This window comes from Eptatretus burgeri, chromosome 10 (genome assembly GCF_056783735.1).
Source record: "Eptatretus burgeri isolate ZD-2024b chromosome 10, Ebu_testis_v1, whole genome shotgun sequence".
NCBI lineage: Eukaryota > Metazoa > Chordata > Myxini > Myxiniformes > Myxinidae > Eptatretus > Eptatretus burgeri.
In genome coordinates this window covers 50,447,897-50,472,268 of record NC_140970.1, presented here as the reverse complement: position 1 = coordinate 50,472,268, position 24,372 = coordinate 50,447,897, and the positions used below count along the sequence as shown (strand labels likewise).

The window sequence follows — 24,372 nt, the reverse complement described above, 5'->3', positions numbered from 1 at the left end:
AAGGTACGATCTAGATTCCGGGTGTTTGGTAGAGTCGACCCTATTGCCCCACCTAGCGGTCGTGCTCGCAGCTGATACCAGGCTCTACAACAGTGTTTGTTTGGAAAAAGGATAGCTCTCATCGTGTCGTCATTCATTACTATGTTCTGAATGTGATTACAAAAGCCGCTCTCTTACTCACAATGAAGACTTTCTGCATCAGCTTGAGAAGTCCAAGTATTTGTCCACCATGGATCTGGCATCAGGATTCTCGCAAATTAGAATAAACCACAGTCTCAGAACAAAACAGCCTTGTTATCCCTCAAAGCCAGTTTTAATTTATGGTGATGCTCTTTGGGTTAACCAATGCACCAGCAGTGTTTCAGCACCTGATGTCACAGGTGGTAGTGTGTATGAATCCTGTCACTGGTCCCAACTTTGTCTCTGGTTACAAGGATGATATCTTGGTCTTGTCACTAATGCTCAAAGGACACTTGCAGCACCTGCAGAGGTAATTGTATGACAGAAAAGTAGACCTGAAATTAAAGCCAACGGACTGCTGTTTTGATCAGAGAGAGCTGGAGTATCATGGGCATCTCATCACTCCTTATGGCCCCAAGACTAATCTTCAACTGGTCACAGCTTTACGTGGGTTCCCAATGCCCCAGAACATACAAGATGTATGCCATTTCCTTGGCTTGGCCTCGTACTACTGGAAATTTATTCCAAAGTTTGCTAAAGTCACTCAGTCTCTTTCTGAGCTCGCCCTCAAATAAATTAGCTTTGTGTGGACCACTCACTTGCCATCAGCATTCGATGAAGTAAAAATGAAACTCACTACTGCTTGAGTTCTCAAATATCCTAAATTTGACCGAGATGTCACACTGGCAATGGATGCTTCAGTTCAAGGATTAGTAGTTGTCAGATCTCAAGTGCAAGATGATGGGAAATTGAATCCTGTAGCTTTTGCCAGCTGGGCATTCAACCAGTCTGAAAGGAACTAGAGTATAACAGTCAACAGAGCTGGAGACACTTGCTGTTGTATGGGCCACACCTCATTTCCACCATTTCTTGTATGGCAACTGTGTGACTGTGCAGTACTCACTGACAACACTGCAGTCAAGGCTGTACGAGAAACCCCAAACTGGACACTGAAGCATGTATGCTGGTGGATAGGGTGTAGAGGAGAGGGATGAGAGACGTGAACGTCACATATTGAGCTGTCACGGAGCCCCCTAAAGTAAGCAGATGACTCTCAGCACATCATAAAGAACCTAAAGTACCTGTTGTGGACACTTGTGACTCACTGGAATATCAAGGACATCTGGATAGTGAAACAGTAGGCAGGTGAAACAGTAGGCCAAAGTTTGTTTTGAGTGTCTCACACCTCCATGAACTGGCCTGAAGGACAAGCCACCACTGCATCCCATACCAACTCGGCGTCCAATTTATATCCTGGGAATTGATATTATGGACTTGCCACTTCCAGAGAAAGGGAATAAACATGTTTTGGTCTAAGACCTGTTTCCCAAATGACCCATGGTATTTGCAGTCTTGGATCAGAAGGCTTCCAGGTTGGCGAGGATCTTGGCTGATGAGATCATTCCAATAATTATTTGTGTGCCAGAAGCCCTACTTTCTGATTGAGGCACTTACCTTCCATTACAAAAGTCGTCGATCTATGCAAAATGCTGGGGTTTACAAAAAAACAATATAGCCTACCATCCTTAGCATGATGGCATGGTTGATAAATTAAATTGGACGCTGAAAACAATTCTTCAAAAACACACATGCAGCTTGTTTGGGAAAAGTACACTCCCCATACCTCTTCCGGAGAAAACCCCTCATTTTTACTGTTCAGCATTGACTGTTGTTTCCCCATTGAGGCATCACACTTGCTTTATTGACCTAACGGATGTCCTATCCTATGCCAAAGAACTTGCAGCTGAGAGCATCCAGAAGGCTCAAAACAAGTATAAGGAGCAATATGATTGTAGGAACAACCAAGCTTGACTACAGGGTGGGGAATTGAGTGTTGGGTCGATCAGCAAGTGGATCGATGAGCTATTAGATTCAGAATTTCCCCCTGAGGAAACAGACTGAGTACAAAAGGGACAAGTGTGACTCGAGAGCAGGATCAACCATCACGAGTTGAAGATGAGGCCCAGACTCAACTACCCGAGGACGGAAGAGCAGATATCCCAAGGAAGAGCCTAGGTTGGACAAGAGAGTAATCTCGATTGCTTGAGGACTGGTACCAGTCTTGGTAGCATAGTACCAGTCACATAATCACATAGTAAAGATGGTACCAGTCTTGGTAGCATAATGAGTAGAGTGTCTGCTCTAAGTTTGGGAGGTTGATGGTTTGAACCCTGGCTGAATCATCTGAAAGCCTAAAAAAAAAAAATGGCATGTGTTGTTTCCGTTCTTAACCTGAGCATTTGAAAAGGACAGACCATGGACAAAGAACCATAAGTTAGTAATAAGAGTGCAGGGTCTGATGGAACTAATGGCCTCCTCCTGGGTCAAAGTTAAGAGGCTGAGTTAAGGCTGAGTTAAGAGGCTGAAATGTTTCGACAAGTGTAGATGATTCTCGAAGGTGAGCTTTTGTTGAAAGGAGGAGAGGGGATGTGATGGAGAACTGACTAAAGAAGAACTCTCTGGCATGAGAGAGAGGAAATGAAATAAAGAGGTAGCTCCCTGAATGTAAAATTTAGTGGTCGTTTGTGTTTATAACAATTAGTTACGTGTTTGTTTGCTTGCTTGTTTGACTTCTATGTACCCCTGAACCGCTGGAGTTGAAAACTGTTGGTTGTAATCAGGATGTTCCCAGGAAGGTTTTAAGTGGTAAAAGAAAAAAAAAAATTAATAGCTCAGGGGATTTAGGGTGGGGGGAGGATGCAAATTCTCTGTATGTAAATGTGTATTGTATAGTGCTGCCTGGTGTGAGTGGGTATTTCAAGTCATAACAACAAAAAGAGCAATCGGAGATTGCAGACCCTCGCCAGGTTTTGTGTTTTTTTTTGTGTGTTTTTGTCATGTTAGTGGGTGGTGTATTTTGTATGGCGTATGTGTACTGGTGTCACATAAATAACTGGAAGGGCACTCAGTAGAGCGCATACCTCTGCCAAGTAATGACTGATCCACGAGAACATATCGGGCCCAATACATTTTTTGAAATATCATGCTATACAGGACTATATCGTTTTGGGCCCATCGCTCAATGGTGAAGAATCACATTAAAAATTAAATAATTATCGTATCCAGATCCAGATTCAGATCTTCACTAAAATCGAATCAATTCATCATTGCTGCACACCCAACCAGTCCACCAAGTTTCATCTGAATCCGTCCATACTTTTTGAAATATCGTGCTATATATTAGTTTAGCTCTATCTCTCAATGGTGCAGAATCACTTAAAAAGTTATCAGATCTGGGTCTTCACCGAAATTGAAGCAATTCTTCTTTGTCACACACCCAACATGTAAACCAAGTTTCGTCCGAATCCTTCCACAACTTTTTGAGATATCATGCAAAATATCATTTTTGGCCCCATCTCTCATTGGTGAAGAATCACTTAAAAGTCCTCGTAGTCAGAGATGGATCCGGATCTTCACCAAAATCTAATCAGTTCATCCTTGTCACACGTCCAACCTGTCCAGAAAATTTCATCTGGATCTGTCCTCAACTTTTTGAGACATCCTGCACACAAAGAAACAGACAAGCCGGTAGGCGACGAGGGATTCACAAGGATCGAAGCGCTGGACACTATGCTTTTCATTCTGACCGATCCACCGACAAAGATTCATTGCCAAGACGTATTGGTTCACATACAATTGTTCCTCTGCCTGGCAACATTTTTCCTATTGCGTATTTTGCCAACTGGCACTCCTCATAAAAAAATGACGGTAAATAGACACCCTATTTTTGAAGGACTACCATTTGAAAAATAATGGGTTTGCTGGTTTGTGCTGTGGAGCCTCGCGTTACACACACACACACACACACACACACACACACACACACACACACACACACACACACACACACACACACACACACACACACACACACACACACACACACACACACACACACACACACACACACACACACACACACACACACAAAACCCGATAAACTTCTCTCAATGCTCTTGTTTGACCACACCTCCTGAGCCATACAATATTTTTCATAAGCCTCGCCCACTTTCCAACGACAGTCCCACTTTAAATAACAAATAATTGGAGGTGGTGTGTGGGTCGTGGAATCGTTTTCGGTAAATCAATAAATAATTGGAGGTGGTGTGTGGGTGGGGAATCGTTTTCGGTAAATAAATAAATAATTGAAGGTGGTGTGTGGATCGTGGAATCGTTTTCAGTAAATAAATAAATAATTGAAGGTGGTGTGTGGATCGTGGAATCGGTTTCAGTAAATAAATAAATAATTGGAGGTGGTGTGTAGATCGTGGAATCGTTTTCAGTAAATAAATAAATAATTGGAGGTGGTGTGTGGGTCGTGGAATCGTTTTCGGTAAATAAATAAATAATTGAAGGTGGTTTGTGGGTCATGGAATCGTTTTCTGTAAATAAATAAATAATTGGAGGTGGTGTGTGGGTGGGGAATCGTTTTCGGTAAATAAATAAATAATTGAAGGTGGTGTTTGGGTCATGGAATCGTTTTTGCTAAATAAATAAATAATTGAAGGTGGTGTTTGGGTGGAGAATCGTTTATGGAAAATAAATAAATAATTGGAGGCGGAGTGTGGGTCGTGGAATCGTTTTCGGTAAATAAATAAATAATTGGAGGTGGTGTGTGGGTCTTGATCATTTTCGGTAAATAAATAAATAATTGAAGGTGGTGTTTGGGTGGAGAATCGTTTTCGGTAAATAAATAAATATTTGAAGGTGGTGTGTGGGTCGTGGAATCGTTTTCGGTAAATAAAAAAATAATTTGAGGCGGTGTGTGGGTGGGGAATCGTATTCGGTAAATAAATAAATAATTGGAGGTGGTGTTTGGGTGGAGAATCGTTTGCGGAAAATAAATAAATAATTGGAGGCGGAGTGTGGGTCGTGGAATCGTTTTTGGTTAATAAATAAATAATTGAAGGTGGTGTGTGGGTCGAGGAATCGTTTTCAGTAAAGAAATAAATAATTGGAGGCGGAGTGTGGGTCGTGGAATCGTTTTCGGTTAATAAATAAATAATTGGAGGTGGGGTGTGGGTCGTGGAATCGTTTTCAGTTAATAAATAAATAATTGGAGGTAGTGTGTGGATGGAGAATAGTTTTCGGTAAATAAATAAATAATTGAAGGTGGTGTGTGGATCGTGGAATCGTTTTCGGTAAATAAATAAATAATTGGAGGTGGTGTGTGGGTCGTGGAATCGTTTTCAGTAAATAAATGAATAATTGGAGGTGGTGTGTGGGTGGGGAATCATTTTTGGTAAATAAATAAATAATTAATTGGAGGTGGTGTGTTGGTCATGGAATTGTTTTCGGTAAATAAATAAATAATTTAAGGTGGTGTGTGGATCGTGGAATCATTTTCAGGAAATAAATAAATAATTGGAGGTGGTGTGTGGGTGGTTTTCAGGAAATAAATAAATAATTGGAGGTGGTGTGTGGGTGGAGAATAGTTTTCAGTAAATAAATAAATAATTGGAGGTGGTGTGTGGATCATGGAATTCTTTTCGGTAAATAAATGAATAATTGAAGGTGGTGTGTGGGTCGTGGGATCGTTTTCGGGAAATAAATAAATAATTGAAGGTGGTGTGTGGGTTGTGGAATTCTTTTCGGTAAATAAATAAATAATTGAAGGTGGTGTGTTGGTCGTGGAATCGTTTTCGGAAAATAAATAAATAATTGGAGGTGGTGTGTGGGTGGGGAATCGTTTTCAGTAAATAAATAAATAATCGGAGGCAGTGTGTGGGTGGGGAAGCGTTTTTGGTAAATAAATAAATAATCGGAGGCGGTGTGTGGATGGGGAATCGTTTTTGGTAAATAAATAAATAATCGGAGGCTGTGTGTGGGTGGGGAATCGTTTTCGGGAAATAAATAAATAATTGGAGGTGGTGTGTGGGTGGGGAATTGTTTTCGGTATATAAATAAATAATTGAAGGTGGTGTTTGGGTGGGGAATCATTTTCGGTAAATAAATAAATAATTGGAGATGGTTTGTGGGTGGAGAATCGTTTTCAGTAAATAAATAAATAATTGGAGGTGGTGTGTGGGTGGGGAATCATTTTCAGTAAGTAAATAAATAATTTAAGGTGGTGTGTGGGTCGTGGAATTGTTTTCGGTAAATAAATAAATAATTGAAGGTGGAGTGTGGGTCGTGGAATCGTTTTCGGTAAATAAATAAACATATTATATTATTAGAAATCCACAAAGACAGAAATGCCGGTGATTCCATTTATTTTGGATCCTTTTCACTTTGGTCAATAACGTTTGGATCGAGGAGAGATCGAAGGTGGAATGATGGTGCAGTTCCTTACAAACACTGTATACACACCTTAAATGACGGTAAATAGACACCCGATTTTTGAAGGACTACCATTTGAAACATAAAACCTCAATCAAAAATCGGCTCGAGTAAAATTTTCTAAATATCTCGAAGTGTTTAATTCCAAAGTCTCGTTTCTCTACATTCAAAACTGAAGGACAAATATTGAAAATACTGTACGCGGTTTTTCGGCCGCTGCACAGCAACGGAATTCAAACGCGCACATTCCCAGTATATATTCCACCTGTTGGCAAAGTTTCATCGAAATCGGTTCGCTGGTTCGTGCTGTGGAGCCTTACGTTGCACGCGCGCGCACACACACACACACACACACACACACACACACACACACACACACACACACACACACACACACACACACACACACACACACACACACACACACACACACACACACACACACACACACACACACACCCGGAAAACCCGACAATAAGGGATATCTCATATTTTGCAAATCCAACAGAAAGGGGTGATAACATAACCTCCTTCACCTTCGATGGTGGAGGTAATGAGACATAACTAGAACTGCCACTTTATAACTGCTGGCAGTGATGACCGGGTACCAAGACGTCTCGCTTTGATGCAACCCCGCTTTGATTAGACACCTGACCCTGACCCATGACGTTTTTTTTATTAATTATTATTCAATTGAATCTGGAATTAAAATAAATTCAATTCAAATGAAATGGAAGACCAAATAGGTACAATCCTGCATTTGAGTTATTAGAATTAAGGTACCCAAACAAGCAAAAAGCAAAGATGAAGACATCAGGAGGAACATGGATAGGATTCACATTTCAGCTGCTACTGCTCTCTACCCTCAAACCCATCCAGGCACAGCCTTATTTTTGAAAAAGAAAAGAAAAAAGAACCCAGATCAAAAAAAAATCAATAATTATGGCTGCCAGACCATGCATCCTATCAGTTTAAAATTGAAAACGTATTCCGCATGACTACTACGTCATAATTGTGAAGTTTCACATCGATTGATTAAGTGGTTCCAGAGAAAACATCATTTCATGTTTTTCTTCAATCCAATATGGCTGCCAAACCATGAGACTTATCAATTATTCCTTGACAAACTTGTACATCCATGGCTTGAGGAACATTTGTGTGAAGTTTCCCCTCGATCTGTCCAGCCATTTTGGAGAAAATTGATGATGGGTTTTAGGGTAAATCCAATATGGCTGCCAAATCATGTGACCTACGATGTCACATGTGTGAACCTTTTGTTTCTCATGGATAGGTGGTCATTCGTGTTCAATTTCACCTCAATCTTTTCTGCCACTTCAGAGAAGAAAATTTTTGAAGGTTTTTATAAAAAAAAAACAACAACATGGCTGCGATATCACGTGACCGACGACATCATCAATTTTTTTTCTGTGGATCATATATATTATCCCAAGATGACCCTCAAAATTTTTCATACTGATCGGATGTAATGTTCTACATATGCAATTATGTCACTAACGAAGGCACCGATGATGTCGTTAAACTAACTCACCCTTATTCCCCATGAGGAGTGCTTGCCATGTGCCAAATTTCAAGTTTTTTCCTTGGTGTGGTTTCAGATATACAGAGGTCCAAAGTTTTGGGGTTTTTTCCAACATATCTGCCATAACACGTGACTTATGACATCATAATTATCATTAATACATTCTACATGATTAGTCAATCCGATGGTGAAAATTTAATCTCAATTTGAGAAGTGGTTGCAGAGAAAAACACGAAAATTATGTGCGGACAAACAGACAGACAGACAAACGTTCCCAAATGGGAACGAGGGTAAACGAACGAGAACGTTCCCCTTTCCTTTGGCGAGGGTAATCATAGCCATGGAAAACCATAGAGAATTATTATTTATTACATCAGTCACCGAAGGTAGAAGGAGGTTATGTTTTCACTCCTGTTTGTCTGTTTTGAGCAGGATATCTCAAAATGTTGTCGACAGATTCGGACGAAACTTGTTGGACAGGTCGGATGTGTGACAAGGAAAAAAATCAATTCAATTTTAGTGAAGATCTGATTCCGGATCCGGACACGATAATTTTTTTTATTTTCAAGTGATTCTTCACTATTGAGAGAAAGGGCCAAACAAAATATAGCACAATATCTCAAAAGGTTGTGGATTGTCTTCTAACAAAACTAGGTGGACAAGTTGGTTTGGTGACAAAAACAAGCCGATTTGATTTTGGTTCAGGTCCGGATCCAGATCCGGCCTATCAGTGGGATACAAAATATAAACTGTTCAGCCTGGCAGATGTATGCACTCTACCAAGCACCATTCGAGTTATTTGTATGTTTGTTTGACTTCCTCTGGACTCCTGAACCGCTGGACGAAGTGGGTTAAAAACTGATTGCCATACTTGGCATGTGCACAGAAAGCTTTTATGCAATAAAAAATATTAATACTCCTGGAAGTTGGAACTGCCATGCCAAATTTATATTTTAATATTAACAACATGCTGCCAAGGAGACACAACAAAGCACAAATGCTGAGTGTGATGAGCATTATGAAGATAGACTCACCAAATTTTTTTTGTACTTCCTGAAGTTGGAACTGAAATGAAGAATTACAGGGGCAATGAAACCAATTTATAAGTGTTTGAAAAACTACCATGAAAAGGTGAGGTTTTATTCTGGTATTAAAAAAATTCTAGATTATTGATAATTCCAAACCCATAATCGACAGTGTCTCAACACAACATGGGTAAGGCTAAATGTCTATCAAGTTGTGATTTTTCTACATTATAAACAAACATTCCACACGACAAGCTCATAACCACAATGGACATACCGGTAGATAAAGCATTTGCAAGAGGCAATAAAATATTCATAAAAGTCAATCAAAAAAGCAAACTGGTCTGTAAAGGAAAATATCAATATTCATGTCGTTTAAAAAGCTTGTCAAACTAACAGCTATAGATTAAAACAGCTACACAGATGTTTATTAATACACCACTGAACTCATCAATAGATGAAAATAACTAGTCAGACGTTTACTGATACACCACTGAACTTATGGATAAATTACAACAGCTAGACAGATGTTTATTAATACACCACTGAACTCATCAATAGATGAAAATAACTAGTCAGACATTTACTGATAAACCACTGAACTTATCTATAAATCAAAACAGCTAGACAGACGTTTACTGATAAACCACTGAACTTATCAACAGATTAAAACTAGTCAGACGTTTATTGATTCACCAGTGAACTTATGAATAGATTAAAACAACTCGTCATACATTTACCGATACACCACTGAACTTGTCCATAGATTAAAACAACTAGTCAGACGTATGCTAACACAGGGAGCGAGTTAGCAGATTAAAACAACTAGTCAGACGTATGCTAACACAGGGAGCTACAGTGAGCAGATTAAAACAACTAGTCAGACGTATGTTAACACAGGGAGCTACAGTTAGCAGATTAAAACAACTAGTCAGACGTATGCTAACACAGGGAGCTACAGTTAGCAGATTAAAACAACTAGTCAGACGTATGCTAACACATGGAGCTACAGTTAGCAGATTAAAACAACTAGTCAGATGTATGCTAACACATGGAGCTACAGTTAGCAGATTAAAACAACTCGTCAGACATATGCTAACACAGGGAGCTACAGTTAGCAGATTAAAACAACTAGTCAGACGTATGCTAACACATGGAGCTACAGTTAGCAGATTAAAACAACTCGTCAGACGTATGTTAACACAGGGAGCTACAGCTAGCAGATTAAAACAACTAGTCAGACGTATGTTAACACAAGGAGCTACAGTTAGCAGATTAAAACAACTAGTCAGACGTATGTTAACACAAGGAGCTACAGTTAGCAGATTAAAACAACTAGTCAGACGTATGTTAACACAGGGAGCTACAGCTAGCAGATTAAAACAACTAGTCAGACGTATGTTAACACAAGGAGCTACAGTTAGCAGATTAAAACAACTAGTCAGACGTATGTTAACACAAGGAGCTACAGTTAGCAGATTAAAACAACTAGTCAGACGTATGTTAACACAGGGAGCTACAGTTAGCAGATTAAAACAACTAGTCAGACGTATGTTAACACAGGGAGCTACAGTTAGCAGATTAAAACAACTAGTCAGACGTATGCGAACACAGGGAGCTGCAGTTAGCAGATTAAAACAACTCATACATTTACTGATACACCACTGAACTTGTCTATAGATTAAAACAACTAGTCAGACGTATGCTAACACAGGGAGCTACAGTTAGCAGATTAAAACAACTAGTCAGACGTATGCTAACACATGGAGCTACAGTTAGCAGATTAAAACAACTAGTCAGACGTATGTTAACACAGGGAGCTACAGTTAGCAGATTAAAACAACTAGTCAGACGTATGCTAACACAGGGAGCTACAGTTAGCAGATTAAAACAATTAGTCAGACGTATGCTAACACAGGGAGCTACAGTTAGCAGATTAAAACAACTAGTCAGATGTATGCTAACACAGGGAGCTACAGTTAGCAGATTAAAACAACTAGTCAGACGTATGCTAACACATGGAGCTACAGTTAGCAGATTAAAACAACTCGTCAGACGTATGCTAACACAGGGAGCTACAGTTAGCAGATTAAAACAATTAGTCAGACGTATGCTAACACAGGCAGCTACAGTTAGCAGATTAAAACAACTAGTCAGACGTATGTTAACACAGGGAGCTACAGTTAGCAGATTAAAACAACTCGTCAGACGTATGCTAACACAGGGAGCGAGTTAGCAGATTAAAACAACTAGTCAGACGTATGCTAACACAGGGAGCGAGTTAGCAGATTAAAACAACTAGTCAGACGTATGCTAACACAGGGAGCTACAGTTAGCAGATTAAAACAACTAGTCAGACGTATGTTAACACAGGGAGCTACAGTTAGCAGATTAAAACAACTAGTCAGACGTATGTTAACACAGGGAGCTACAGTTAGCAGATTAAAACAACTCGTCAGACGTATGCTAACACAGGGAGCTACAGTTCGCAGATTAAAACAACTCGTCAGACGTATGCTAACACAGGAGCGAGTTAGCAGATTAAAACAACTAGTCAGACGTATGCTAACACAGGGAGCTACAGTTAGCAGATTAAAACAACTAGTCAGACGTATGTTAACACAGGGAGCTACAGTTAGCAGATTAAAACAACTAGTCAGACGTATGCGAACACAGGGAGCTGCAGTTAGCAGATTAAAACAACTCATACATTTACTGATACACCACTGAACTTGTCTATAGATTAAAACAACTAGTCAGACGTATGCTAACACAGGGAGCTACAGTTAGCAGATTAAAACAACTAGTCAGATGTATGCTAACACATGGAGCTACAGTTAGCAGATTAAAACAACTCGTCAGACGTATGCTAACACAGGGAGCTACAGTTAGCAGATTAAAACAACTCGTCAGATGTATGCTAACACAGGGAGCTACAGTTAGCAGATTAAAACAACTAGTCAGAGTATGCTAACACAGGGAGCTACAGTTAGCAGATTAAAACAACTCGTCAGACGTATGCTAACACAGGGAGCTACAGTTAGCAGATTAAAACAACTCGTCAGATGTATGCTAACACAGGGAGCTACAGTTAGCAGATTAAAACAACTAGTCAGACGTATGCTAACACAGGCAGCTACAGTTAGCAGATTAAAACAACTAGTCAGACGTATGTTAACACAGGGAGCTACAGTTAGCAGATTAAAACAACTAGTCAGACGTATGCTAACACATGGAGCTACAGTTAGCAGATTAAAACAACTCGTCAGACGTATGCTAACACAGGGAGCTACAGTTAGCAGATTAAAACAATTAGTCAGACGTATGCTAACACAGGCAGCTACAGTTAGCAGATTAAAACAACTAGTCAGACGTATGTTAACACAGGGAGCTACAGTTAGCAGATTAAAACAACTCGTCAGACGTATGCTAACACAGGGAGCGAGTTAGCAGATTAAAACAACTAGTCAGACGTATGCTAACACAGGGAGCGAGTTAGCAGATTAAAACAACTAGTCAGACGTATGCTAACACAGGGAGCTACAGTTAGCAGATTAAAACAACTAGTCAGACGTATGTTAACACAGGGAGCTACAGTTAGCAGATTAAAACAACTAGTCAGACGTATGTTAACACAGGGAGCTACAGTTAGCAGATTAAAACAACTCGTCAGACGTATGCTAACACAGGGAGCTACAGTTCGCAGATTAAAACAACTCGTCAGACGTATGCTAACACAGGGAGCGAGTTAGCAGATTAAAACAACTAGTCAGACGTATGCTAACACAGGGAGCTACAGTTAGCAGATTAAAACAACTAGTCAGACGTATGTTAACACAGGGAGCTACAGTTAGCAGATTAAAACAACTAGTCAGACGTATGCGAACACAGGGAGCTGCAGTTAGCAGATTAAAACAACTCATACATTTACTGATACACCACTGAACTTGTCTATAGATTAAAACAACTAGTCAGACGTATGCTAACACAGGGAGCTACAGTTAGCAGATTAAAACAACTAGTCAGATGTATGCTAACACATGGAGCTACAGTTAGCAGATTAAAACAACTCGTCAGACGTATGCTAACACAGGGAGCTACAGTTAGCAGATTAAAACAACTCGTCAGATGTATGCTAACACAGGGAGCTACAGTTAGCAGATTAAAACAACTAGTCAGACGTATGCTAACACAGGGAGCTACAGTTAGCAGATTAAAACAACTCGTCAGACGTATGCTAACACAGGGAGCTACAGTTAGCAGATTAAAACAACTCGTCAGATGTATGCTAACACATGGAGCTACAGTTAGCAGATTAAAACAACTCGTCAGACGTATGCTAACACAGGGAGCTACAGTTAGCAGATTAAAACAACTAGTCAGACGTATGCTAACACAGGGAGCTACAGTTAGCAGATTAAAACAACTCGTCAGACGTATGCTAACACAGGGAGCTACAGTTAGCAGATTAAAACAACTAGTCAGACGTATGCTAACACAGGGAGCTACAGTTAGCAGATTAAAACAACTAGTCAGACGTTTGTTAACACAGGGAGCTACAGTTAGCAGATTGAAACAACTAGTCAGACGTATATTAACACAGGGAGCTACAGTTAGCAGATTAAAACAACTAGTCAGACGTTTGTTAACACAGGGAGCTACAGTTAGCAGATTAAAACAACTAGTCAGACGTATGCTAACACAGGGAGCTACAGTTAGCAGATTAAAACAACTAGTCAGATGTATGCTAACACAGGGAGCGAGTTAGCAGATTAAAACAACTAGTCAGACGTATGCTAACACAGGGAGCTACAGTTAGCAGATTAAAACAACTAGTCAGACGTATGTTAACACAGGGAGCTACAGTTAGCAGATTAAAACAACTAGTCAGACGTATGTTAACACAGGGAGCTACAGTTAGCAAATTAAAACAACTAGTCAGACGTATGTTAACACAGGGAGCTACAGCTAGCAGATTAAAATAACTAGTCAGACGTATGTTAACACAGGGAGCTACAGCTAGCAGATTAAAACAACTAGTCAGACGTATGTTAACACAGGGAGCTACAGTTAGCAGATTGAAACAACTAGTCAGACGTATGTTAACACAAGGAGCTACAGCTAGCAGATTAAAACAACTAGTCAGACGTATGTTAACACAGGGAGCTACAGTTCGCAGATTAAAACAACTAGTCAGACGTATGTTAACACAAGGAGCTACAGCTAGCAGATTAAAACAACTAGTCAGACGTATGTTAACACAGGGAGCTACAGCTAGCAGATTAAAACAACTAGTCAGACGTATGTTAACACAGGGAGCTACAGCTAGCAGATTAAAACAACTAGTCAGACGTATGTTAACACAGGGAGCTACAGTTAGCAGATTAAAACAAGCTTTCTTTAAGATCATAAAACGACACCAAATAAAATTCCTGAAATACAATATGAATCCTAAAATTATTAACGAGATATTTATATAAATACATGATTAGACTACAAGAGCACTCGGTCGAGCGCGTACCTCTGCCACGTAATGCCTGATCCATGAGAACATATCGGGCCCAATACATTTTTGAAATATCATGCTATACATTACTATATCTTTTTTTTGTCGCTCTCTCAATGGTGAAGAATCACTTTAAAAATTTAATAATTATCGTATCCAGATCCGGATTTGGATCTTCACCAAAATCGAATAAATTCATCCTCGTCACACATCCAACCTGTCCACCAAGTTTCGTCCGAATCCGTCCACAACTTTTTGACATATCGTGCTATATATCATTTTTAGCCCGATCTCTCAATGGTGAAGAATAATTTTAAAATTTCTTGGAGTTGGTTCCAAATTCGGATCTTCACTAAAAATGAATCAATTCTTTCTTGTCACACACTCAGCCTGACCACAAAATTCCATCTGGATCCATCCACAACCTTTTGAGATATCCTGTACACAGACAAACAGACAGAAAGGGGTGAAAACATCACCTCCTTCACCTTCGGTGGCAGAGGTAATAATAATATACATGGAAACTATTTAAACCCATTTCAGTGGTTGCTGGGAGACAAGAAAGCATGTAAAAAAAAAAGTTTATAAATAACCATTTGAATATTTGTAGAACAGTTTAATTCAAAGGTGAGTGGGACGGTCGTGTTTGTTGGTGGATGTGTTACATTTAAGATAAGATGTGCATGATTTCATGTCTCATCATATTGATGCGAACGGGAATCGATGTGAGAAGACCACTAGGGGGGATGGGGGAGGGGGGGAGAAGCTATGTCGGGTTCCCACCAGACTCCCCGGAATCGCAGGTCGTTGCACATGGATAACTCCGTGACGTGGCGGGTCGCTAACTGACCGTGAATGCCAATAACTCAACCACCTGATCTAGGTTACCTAATTAACCACGTGATCTAATTACCGGGGGACACGCCCTTGGTACACCTTGTCCGAACCGGGGCACTTTACCGGGTCAGATGCAGCCGAGCGACACTGCCAAGGACGTACCAGCTAAAAGAACGGATCGTTGGGAATGAAGTCCCGGCTAGGCTAGGACACGGACTTTGCTGGATCAATGAAGGAAAAGACAAAAACGATCTGGGAACATTGCTACTAATAATTTATTACAGGCAGGCGAGGAAAAAATATGTGGCACAGTGAATGTAGTTAATTGTGTGTAAAGCAGGGATAGAAAGAAATGTGTGGTGCGTCAACAAAACAAGCAACTTACTAAAGCAGACATAGAGCAAATCTCTACCGATATATCTTCTGCATTCTTAACTTAAAGCTGGGACTGGCACCATTACATACACATACACAAACAAACAAACCCCGATGAAGAGGAGTTAATGAGAAGAGAGGAGATGAGGCTCACGGTCTCATAATACCTTGCACGGCTGACCGACCACGCTACCCAGTACGTTTTGGGGGGACGCTCCACTGAACGACCCCTCCTTGAGAGTTGGCGCATCATCTCCTGCTTGGCTACGGTGCTGGTGCAGCATCTGCACTGATCCAGAGGATGGGCGAGACCGTCAGGCGTGAGGGAGGGCGGAAGGTGGAGCCAGCGGCGAGTGGGTGGAGAAGGTGGGTGGGTGGAGCAAACGGTGAATGGAGAGATTCCAAAGAAGGCAGAGATCGAGCGCGAGTGGGAGGAGTGGCAGACGGGACTTGCGGAGCAGGAGGCGGATGCAGAGATCAATCCAAGGCCAGACAAAGAGGATGAGGATGAGGACGACCACGACGACGACAGACTGCTTTGTGATCCGTCCTTTATAGGATCCATCGTGCGGGGTGGGGGCGACGACCCGAAACGATGAGTCATCACCCGAATGAGGAGCTCCCATTGAGCCCCGGTGACCGCACGACCTGGCCGCCATGGCCGGAAGTGGCCTTATTTTACATCCAGCGAGACATGGCCGAGCTGTGGAATTTTCTCGCTCCGAACTCTGCGATACGAATCGCCTTGCACCGAACTCTCGGGCCGTGCTCCGGCGACTGGCCGAGGGCCGCGTCGGCCCCGCATGCCCGCTCGGGCACCCCCGGTGAGTTGTGGTTGGCGCTGATCAATGCGCTTGCTTCGTCCGGACCCCATGCGGCCCAAGCGATCCGGGCCGTACAGCATGCCTCTGCGTGGTGACGGCTGTATCGAGGCAGAGGTGCAGGAGGATGTCTGCCGTCCGCGGGAGACATTGGTGGCCGCGGTGGTGAGCGAAGATCGACGGTAAGATGCCGTTGTGTACCAACACGCAGACCCGAATGAAGAGGTGCGCTATGCGTGCCCCGTACTGTGCGATGGTAAATATCATGGGGCTGCGTGTGGGTCCGCTATTCATGCACGCGGTTATTTATCACAGTGGTGATCCTCACGGGCAGCTGCTTGAGCGCAGTGCCGGCCCCAATCTGTGTCATGGATTGAAGGAAAGGATTGGTTATAAATATTGGGTATTGAAAAGAGCGCACCGCGTGTGGCCTGCACGGCGTTGGGATTTAATGTTTGGTTCTACTATTCCCTTCGACACCGTATCTTGCCGCGGAGGATTTTTCCATCGTGTAGTTGGATGTTTCCATTGGTCTCCGCAAGGACATTCATAGGTGGAGGGTGTTGCTGTGGTCTGGGTGCGGTGCCTGCTTGGATTTATTTCAGGAATAAGAGGAAAATAGTTGGAATGAAGATAGAGATATATAGAGACAGAGATAGAGAAGACGAACTATGAAACCCACACAACGCACTTCATCCCATTTGACCCATTAAACATGAGGAAACGGTCTCACTGCATGTATATTAATGAAATAATTGTCTGGGGATCACTGTATGATGGATGCCATTGCCTTAGAGGCATGCGGTTTTTAGAACCACAACAGTATAATAGAATGTGTGATGAGAGTTGTAACTATGTGATAATGCATTAAATCCTCCAGTGAGTAAAGTCCAATTAGTGATGTTGCATTGATGGGTTGACTGACTGCCTGGACACAACTGAGGTTGTGGATCTTCTGATTTGGGTAATCTACTGATATGGATCCATGATCGAGGTTGTGGATCTTCTGATGTGGGTAATCTACTGATATGGACCCATGATCGAGGTTGTGGATCTTCTGATGTGGGTAATCTACTGATATGGATCCATGATCGAGGTTGTGGATCTTCTGATGTGGGTAATCTACTGATATGGACCCATGATCGAGGTTGTGGATCCGCCGTTTGGAGAGGTTCTGGACTGAAAGGATCAAAACCTTGACGAAGAACGGTGCCCAGCTGATGATCTGTGTGGTCAGGAAACCATTCAACTGCTTACAGGTTAAGGTTCTTCCTTGAGGTGAGGGAACGATGTTTTCAGGTTTACCATTTCAATAAAGTTGAATATTGGATGTTGAGACATTAACATCATTTACAGCAAACCTTGAAATTATATTGTTGCGGATTCGCGCCCGCCGGCGTGCGAACGGCCACGTAACTCGAATCGCGGCACGTCGCCCACCGGACGGACAATCCCGTCGTGACCCTCTCGGACTAACGCCGGGAACTAGTCACGGGTGGACCTTTCGGCCTCACCACGATCGTGCCAATCGGCCCCCCGCGTGGGATAGGGTTGCTCGCCAAATTCGACCTACCTTAGTACCCACACGGAGGGTAGATCGGGCGATCGCACCTCGCCGCAGGTCGACTTCGGACACGGGCCACTTTAAGCGACCCGTTCCGTACTATCGGGATAACCGAGCGGTGTTATCGTCGGCCTCGACGGTTCGATTAATTATCGGGCGTTTTAGCCCACGACCAACCCTTTACGTGAAGTAAGATGGAGATTCAATAGAGGAAAAGACGAAGCGAAGCGGGAAAACAGTTCAACATAAAGCACATTTATTTCACGATGAACGGAAAGCACACATATACAATTACACAAAAAGCAAATATAAAAGAGAAACACAATGCAGATCTATTACCGACTACGCGAGCACACGGCAACACTTATGCAGTTTTACTTCACAGACGGCGCCGACAACACATATACCCAAAGCAAAAGAAAAGGACCACCCTCAAGGATGAGGTGGGCCTGGGGCCGAGACCGCGTCGGGCCTACCCGTCTGGTGATGAGCCGCGAAATGGCGCTGGCGCCCCGACTCCGCGGGCCTCGCTGGGACTGCCTGGTATGGGGTGGGGACGGGGCCCCCTTCTCGCACTATCTCAGCGCGGGGGGGGGAAACAGGAGGGGGTTGTTGATGCTCGGGGGATGGAGGATATCTCCCTGTCTCGGGTCCCGCGACGAGCGTCTCCACCACGACCTCGGTCGCGCTGCCGGCCTCTCCCTCCGCAGCTCCCCGACTCCGACACGAGCACCCCCTCGACTGCCTTCGCCGCCGCCACCTCTCCACAGCTCCGTCCTCTTCACTCTGACTACTACCACTTCTTCCCAGCTCCACCGACAACTCCACTTGACTGACGAACGCGGTCGTTTATATCCCCCGTGGCCTCGCTCCTTCACCTTCGACCCTTTACCTCCGACCCTTCACCTCTAACTGGCTCCCCATTGGACCGAGGAAAAGTGGGCGTGAATGCTTTTTGATCCATGAATTTGCATATAGCGACCACACTCCTACGTACCTGGAGGCGGGGCCAAATCGCCCCACGCTCACCGATAGGACGGAACAGAAGTGGGCGTGAGTCGTTTTTGATCCGTTTTCTTCGGAAAGGCCGGCGCTTTTGCACCCCTGCTCGGTGCGCGCCCTGCATGAGTCCAGTATCGGTGCCCACAAGCGGCGTGGGAATGACGGTGATGCGATGGTTGCGAGGGCGAGTTGTGACGGTAAAGGTCGTGGCTGTTGTTGTGAAGCGGCGTTGCGGTTGGTGGTTGTTGTGTGATGGCTGTTGAGACGTGGTTGGTGGTGGTAGTAATGGCGGCTGGTCCAAAATAAAGATAGTAAAAGAAAAACGGCTATCTAAAAGGGTCGCAGCCCGCATGAATGACATTTATTCCCTCTAAACAACGGGTTTGGGCCTAACTACACATATACTTACAGAGATATCTCACCTACGGGACCTGAATGGTGGTTTGCGAATTTCGTCAACCACAACAATATTATACCATAGGAATAGCCGTGTGTGTGTTCCTGAAAGGTCGTGTGTGTGTGTGTGTGTGTGTGTGTGTGTGTGTGTGTGTGTGTGTGTGTGTGTGTAAGGGTGTGTGTGTGTGTGTGTGTTCGTTTAAGGGTGCGTGTGTGTGTGTGTGTGTGTGTGTGTTTGTGTGTTCATGTAAGTGTTCGTGTTTAAGGATGTGTGTGTGTGTTTGTGTAAGGGTGTGTGTGTTTGTGTAAGGGTGTGTGTGTTTGTGTAAGGGTGTGTGTGTTTGTGTTTGTGTAAGGGTGTGTGTGTTTGTGTTTGTGTAAGGGTGTGTGTGTGTGTTCATGTAAGTTTCTGTGTTTCAGTGTGTGTGTGTGTTTGTGTAAGGGGGTGTGTGTGTGTGTGTGTGTGTGTGTGTGTGTGTGTGTGTGTTCATGTGTCTGTGTTTAAGGATGTGTGTGTTTGTGTAAGGGTGTGTGTGTTTGTGTAAGGGTGTGTGTGTTTGTGTAAGGGTGTGTGTTTGTGTAAGGGTGTGTGTTTGTGTAAGGGTGTGTGTGTTTGTGTAAGGGTGTGTGTGTTTGTGTCAGGGTGTGTGTGTTTGTGAAGGGTGTGTGTGTTTGTGTAAGGGTGTGTGTGTTTGTGTAAGGGTGTGTGTGTTTGCGTAAGGGTGTGTGTGTTTGCGTAAGGGTGGGTGTGTGTTTGCGTAAGGGTGGGTGTGTTTGTGTAAGGGTGTGTGTGTGTTTGTGTCAGGGTGTGTGTGTTTGTGTAAGTGTGTGTGTTTGTGTAAGGGTGTGTGTGTTTGTGTAAGGGTGTGTGTGTTTGTGTAAGGGTGTGTGTGTTTGTGTAAGGGTGTGTGTGTTCATGTAAGTGTCTGTGTTTCAGGATGTGTGTGTGTGTTTGTGTAAGGGTGTGTGTGTTTGTGTAAGGGTGTGTGTGTTTGTGTCAGGGTGTGTGTGTGTTTGTGTAAGGGTGTGTGTGTTTGTGTCAGGGTGTGTGTGTTTGTGTAAGGGTGTGTGTGTTTGTGTAAGGGTGTGTGTGTTTGTGTAAGGGTGTGTGTTTTTGTGTAAGGGGTGTGTGTGTTTGTGTAAGGGTGTGTGTGTTTGTGTAAGGGTGTGTGTGTTCATGTAAGTGTCTGTTTCAGGATGTGTGTGTGTTTGTGTCAGGGTGTGTGTGTTTGTGTAAGGGTGTGTGTGTTTGTGTAAGGGTGTGTGTGTTTGTGTAAGGGTGTGTGTGTTTATGTAAGGGTGTGTGTTTGTGTAAGGGTGTGTGTGTTTGTGTAAGGGTGTGTGTGTTTGTGTAAGGGTGTGTGTGTGTTTGCGTAAGGGTGGGTGTGTTTGTGTAAGGGTGTGTGTGTTTGTGTTCACGTTAGGCTGTGTGTAGCACTACCTGCTCCTGGCACAACGTTAACGGACCAGCACTAGTGCCAAAGCATTTTTTCGCTGAGAGATTTCGACATTCTCATCCTCCCCCCCACATTTCTTCTTCATTGCCATTTTGTTTCCCGAAAATAGAAACATTGACAATCACGTAGTGCGAGTCAAGTGTGTGGCAGTCTCCAACAAAATAAGATTTCATGAGATTTGTCACCCACAATGTTGTTGTGTTGCGTAAGCGAACTTCGGCTCGTGTGCGGTGGCCCTAACAATCCAGGTTGCAGTCAAAGTGAGATTAACATCAAGTGTATGATCTGTTTTGTAATTTAAAAAGGGAAAGGTAATGTGAAATGAAAGGGAAATAATAAAAATACAGGAAAAGGCTGGTAGGTCTATCATAACTGTGTCAACAAACTGATAACTGCATCTTCTCTGTTAACTGCAAAACACAAAGCACCAACTGATAAACATATTTTACAAAAACGACTTTAAAACACACAGGCTCTCCGTTCAGAGGGTCCATGTGCAATGTTTAAGGGAATATTCAAAGACAACATGACGGGGATCTGGAGATTCCTTCATTGTTCCCAGCACTCAAAAATGACATGGCTTACAGAACACAGGTGTATGGAACCCCAACAGCCACGCCTACAATGAAACACCAGGCAACTTAGAAAAGTTTGTCGTTGCATTTGTTTGGAAGTAAAATAGTCCAGAAAGTTGCTGAAACGAACGAACACAGCTTCGTGGATGGGCTGGATTGTGATGTACAATGAAATAAACAAGGGAAAGGCTTTACAGAACCAAAGTGGAACCAGAAAAATAGAAAATAAATAAATGCACAGATTTTTGTCTTGTTGTTGAATACCTGCCTTTTGGGACGAAACTGTTGATTACATATCCAAATATAGAGGAGTGTTTCACCAACTGCACAACCCACCTCCACCCCCATGCCCCATAGCTCCCCCTACAGAAACCCAATGTCATGCCTCATAGAAATTTCAAACTTCCTTTCTCTCGCCACTCCTCCCGCACTACCCGAACCTCCTCTTTCCTATTTTTCTCCCTTTCCTACCTTTTCTCAATTTTAATTTTCTCAATTATCCTCCTTCATACTACCCTAACCCCACCTGTCCTATAAAAATTAATAGATTGCCCCTTTCATCAAGATTTTGACACCTTACAAAAAAATAGATCAAACATTACAGAATTAGTATTATTTTGTGTCCTTACTCCCCTCAGCGGAGTAGTGAGCATGCTACTGTAAGGATGTACCTCACCTGCCTTCGAGATCTCGTGTGCTTGATGGTCAATTGCATTGCAAGCTCCCACCTTCTCTTGGTGTGAAAGTGTCCCAGGCTTCTTTGTGGCGGACATTGGTGCTGTGATGACGGCATCCACACAGAGCTATAGTCAGCTCAAGGAGGACAAAGCCCTGATTGCAAAAACAACAAATTGAAAGCAATGAACGTCTGTAAGAGCCATGCAGGCCCTATATTTTGCACTCACATGTGGATTTTGGCAATCACATGGTATAAGAGCAACTCTCCCTCTCTCCCCCTCCTTCCCATCACACCTCCCTCTCACCCCCCCACCCCACTCTCTTTGTAGCACTCTGATGAAGGCAGGTCAAGAATTACACTGGGTGATTTGCTTTTGTGATAGTATCCAGTGGGATGGAGATAAGGTAGGGGGTAAGGGGAGGTAGAACGAAGGGGAATTTGTAATTGGTTGGTGTCAGTGATAATTCACCCACTCTTCAAGGAAGACACCAGGGGATCTTTAAAGTCCACCAAATAAAGCTAGCAGACGAGACACCGAGCTTAACATCCACCCGAGGGATGGTGCACTCTGTGCTGCAAGCGCCCTGCTTGTGAAGCACCAATCTGACGGTTTATTGTCGGGTCAGGAACCGAGCTCAGGCTGGACAGCTGAAAGACAGGTGTGTTACCTGTGCACTATCGTGTTGTACATAATAGACATTAGAATACGTTTCCAGACTTCTGTTGGACGGTAAAGGCAAATGCCCTGGTTATAAACATTTCCGCACACATGATCCTGTGTTGCTGAGCACAGTAAAGGTCAATTGGGAAATCACAGCTCTATCCTGCTTCTGAAAACCAGCAATTTCATTTTTATATCAAAGCTCTTGCCAATAAACAAATGTTGCACATGGAGGTGTTGTGAATGTTCTACAAATAAATAAATAAATGTACGGTACAACCGACTGAAGAAGCAAAGCTTAAAGATCAGATCAAGGATCAAACAAAAACACTTGACGATCCGCATGAAGTTCGAGGAGGCAGAGGAGACGAGTTTTCCGAGAGAGTCTCCAAGCTAATGGCTGAAGATGGTTGCAGATAAAGCAGGTGTGTACAGGACTAACTCTTCATCCAAGCAAGACACAAGCAAATGTGTGCAACAAGTGCAGGCATAGCATGGCACCCAACTATTCGCAAACGATGCTGAAAATATCACAGTGGCTTCGAGGGCGTTGGCTGGAGAGCAGCAAATTGGTTTGGGTTGCAAAGGAAAAGTTTCGGATTAGTTGAGCGAGCTTACCTGAGATACGGCTGGAGCTTTGGAAGTTATACATTTTCATTTTGTTGTTAATAAACGGAGTTTACAACATTATTACCTCCACCACACAAGGTGGACGGAGGTTGTGTTTTCACCCCCGTCTGTCTGTCTAATTGTGTTTGTTTGTTTGTGAGCAGGATATCTCAAAAAGTTGTGGATGGATTTGGACGATATTTGGTGTGCAGGTTGGGTGTGTGACAAGGACAAATCGATTAGATTTTGGTGAAGATCCGGATCCGGATCCTGGCGGAGGCATGTGCTCTTCTGAGAGTGCCATTCAAGTTCTGGAATGTTTTGTTTTGTTTACGAGTAAAACAAGCTCAAATGAGTTAAGATCCTCGTCCTCTTAATGATGATGTCATAAAAACGAATATGACGTCATTGTGACGAATCAGGTTTGTGATAAATTATCTGTGCCAATGCCCGGCTTGATTCCCACAAACAAAATTCAAACAGCTTGCCTAGTTTCGGAGATAATGGTATAGGCAATTTCCATTAGCGGCGATATTATTACGTCAACTTTTTTTATAGGAAGAATTTCCAAAATCGGAGATGGTTACTGCCTGCGCGTGGGCTTTCTGCATACACATGGCAAGTTTCACGAAGATCCGATGAAAACTCTGGGTTGTGAAACAAAAAATGTCAAAAAATAGGAATGACGTCATAAAAAATTGATATGACGTCATAGTGATGTATCATATGTGCGGTAATTCATTTCTGCCAATGCCCTGTTCGATTCCTGCAAACAGAATTCAAAAAGCTTACCTAGTTTCGGAGATAATTTTTTTGGCGATTTCCATTAGCGGAGATATTTTGACGTCATCACTTTTTTTCTTGGA

General features: G+C 42.9%; 1 protein-coding gene across 4 annotated transcripts in view; it reads right to left on the bottom strand.

The window, feature by feature from the left end:
• LOC147018533 (uncharacterized) overlaps nt 1-24,372 on the bottom strand; it is a 63,517-nt gene that overhangs the window by 30,173 nt on the left and 8,972 nt on the right. For all 4 annotated transcript variants that reach the window (XM_085898268.1, XM_085898270.1, XM_085898269.1 and 1 more), the window contains exon 2: nt 22,234-22,388. In XM_085898268.1, the coding sequence (XP_085754394.1) occupies nt 22,234-22,330 (97 nt within the window). In that variant the 5' untranslated portion in view covers nt 22,331-22,388. The remainder of the gene's footprint in view (nt 1-22,233; nt 22,389-24,372) is intronic.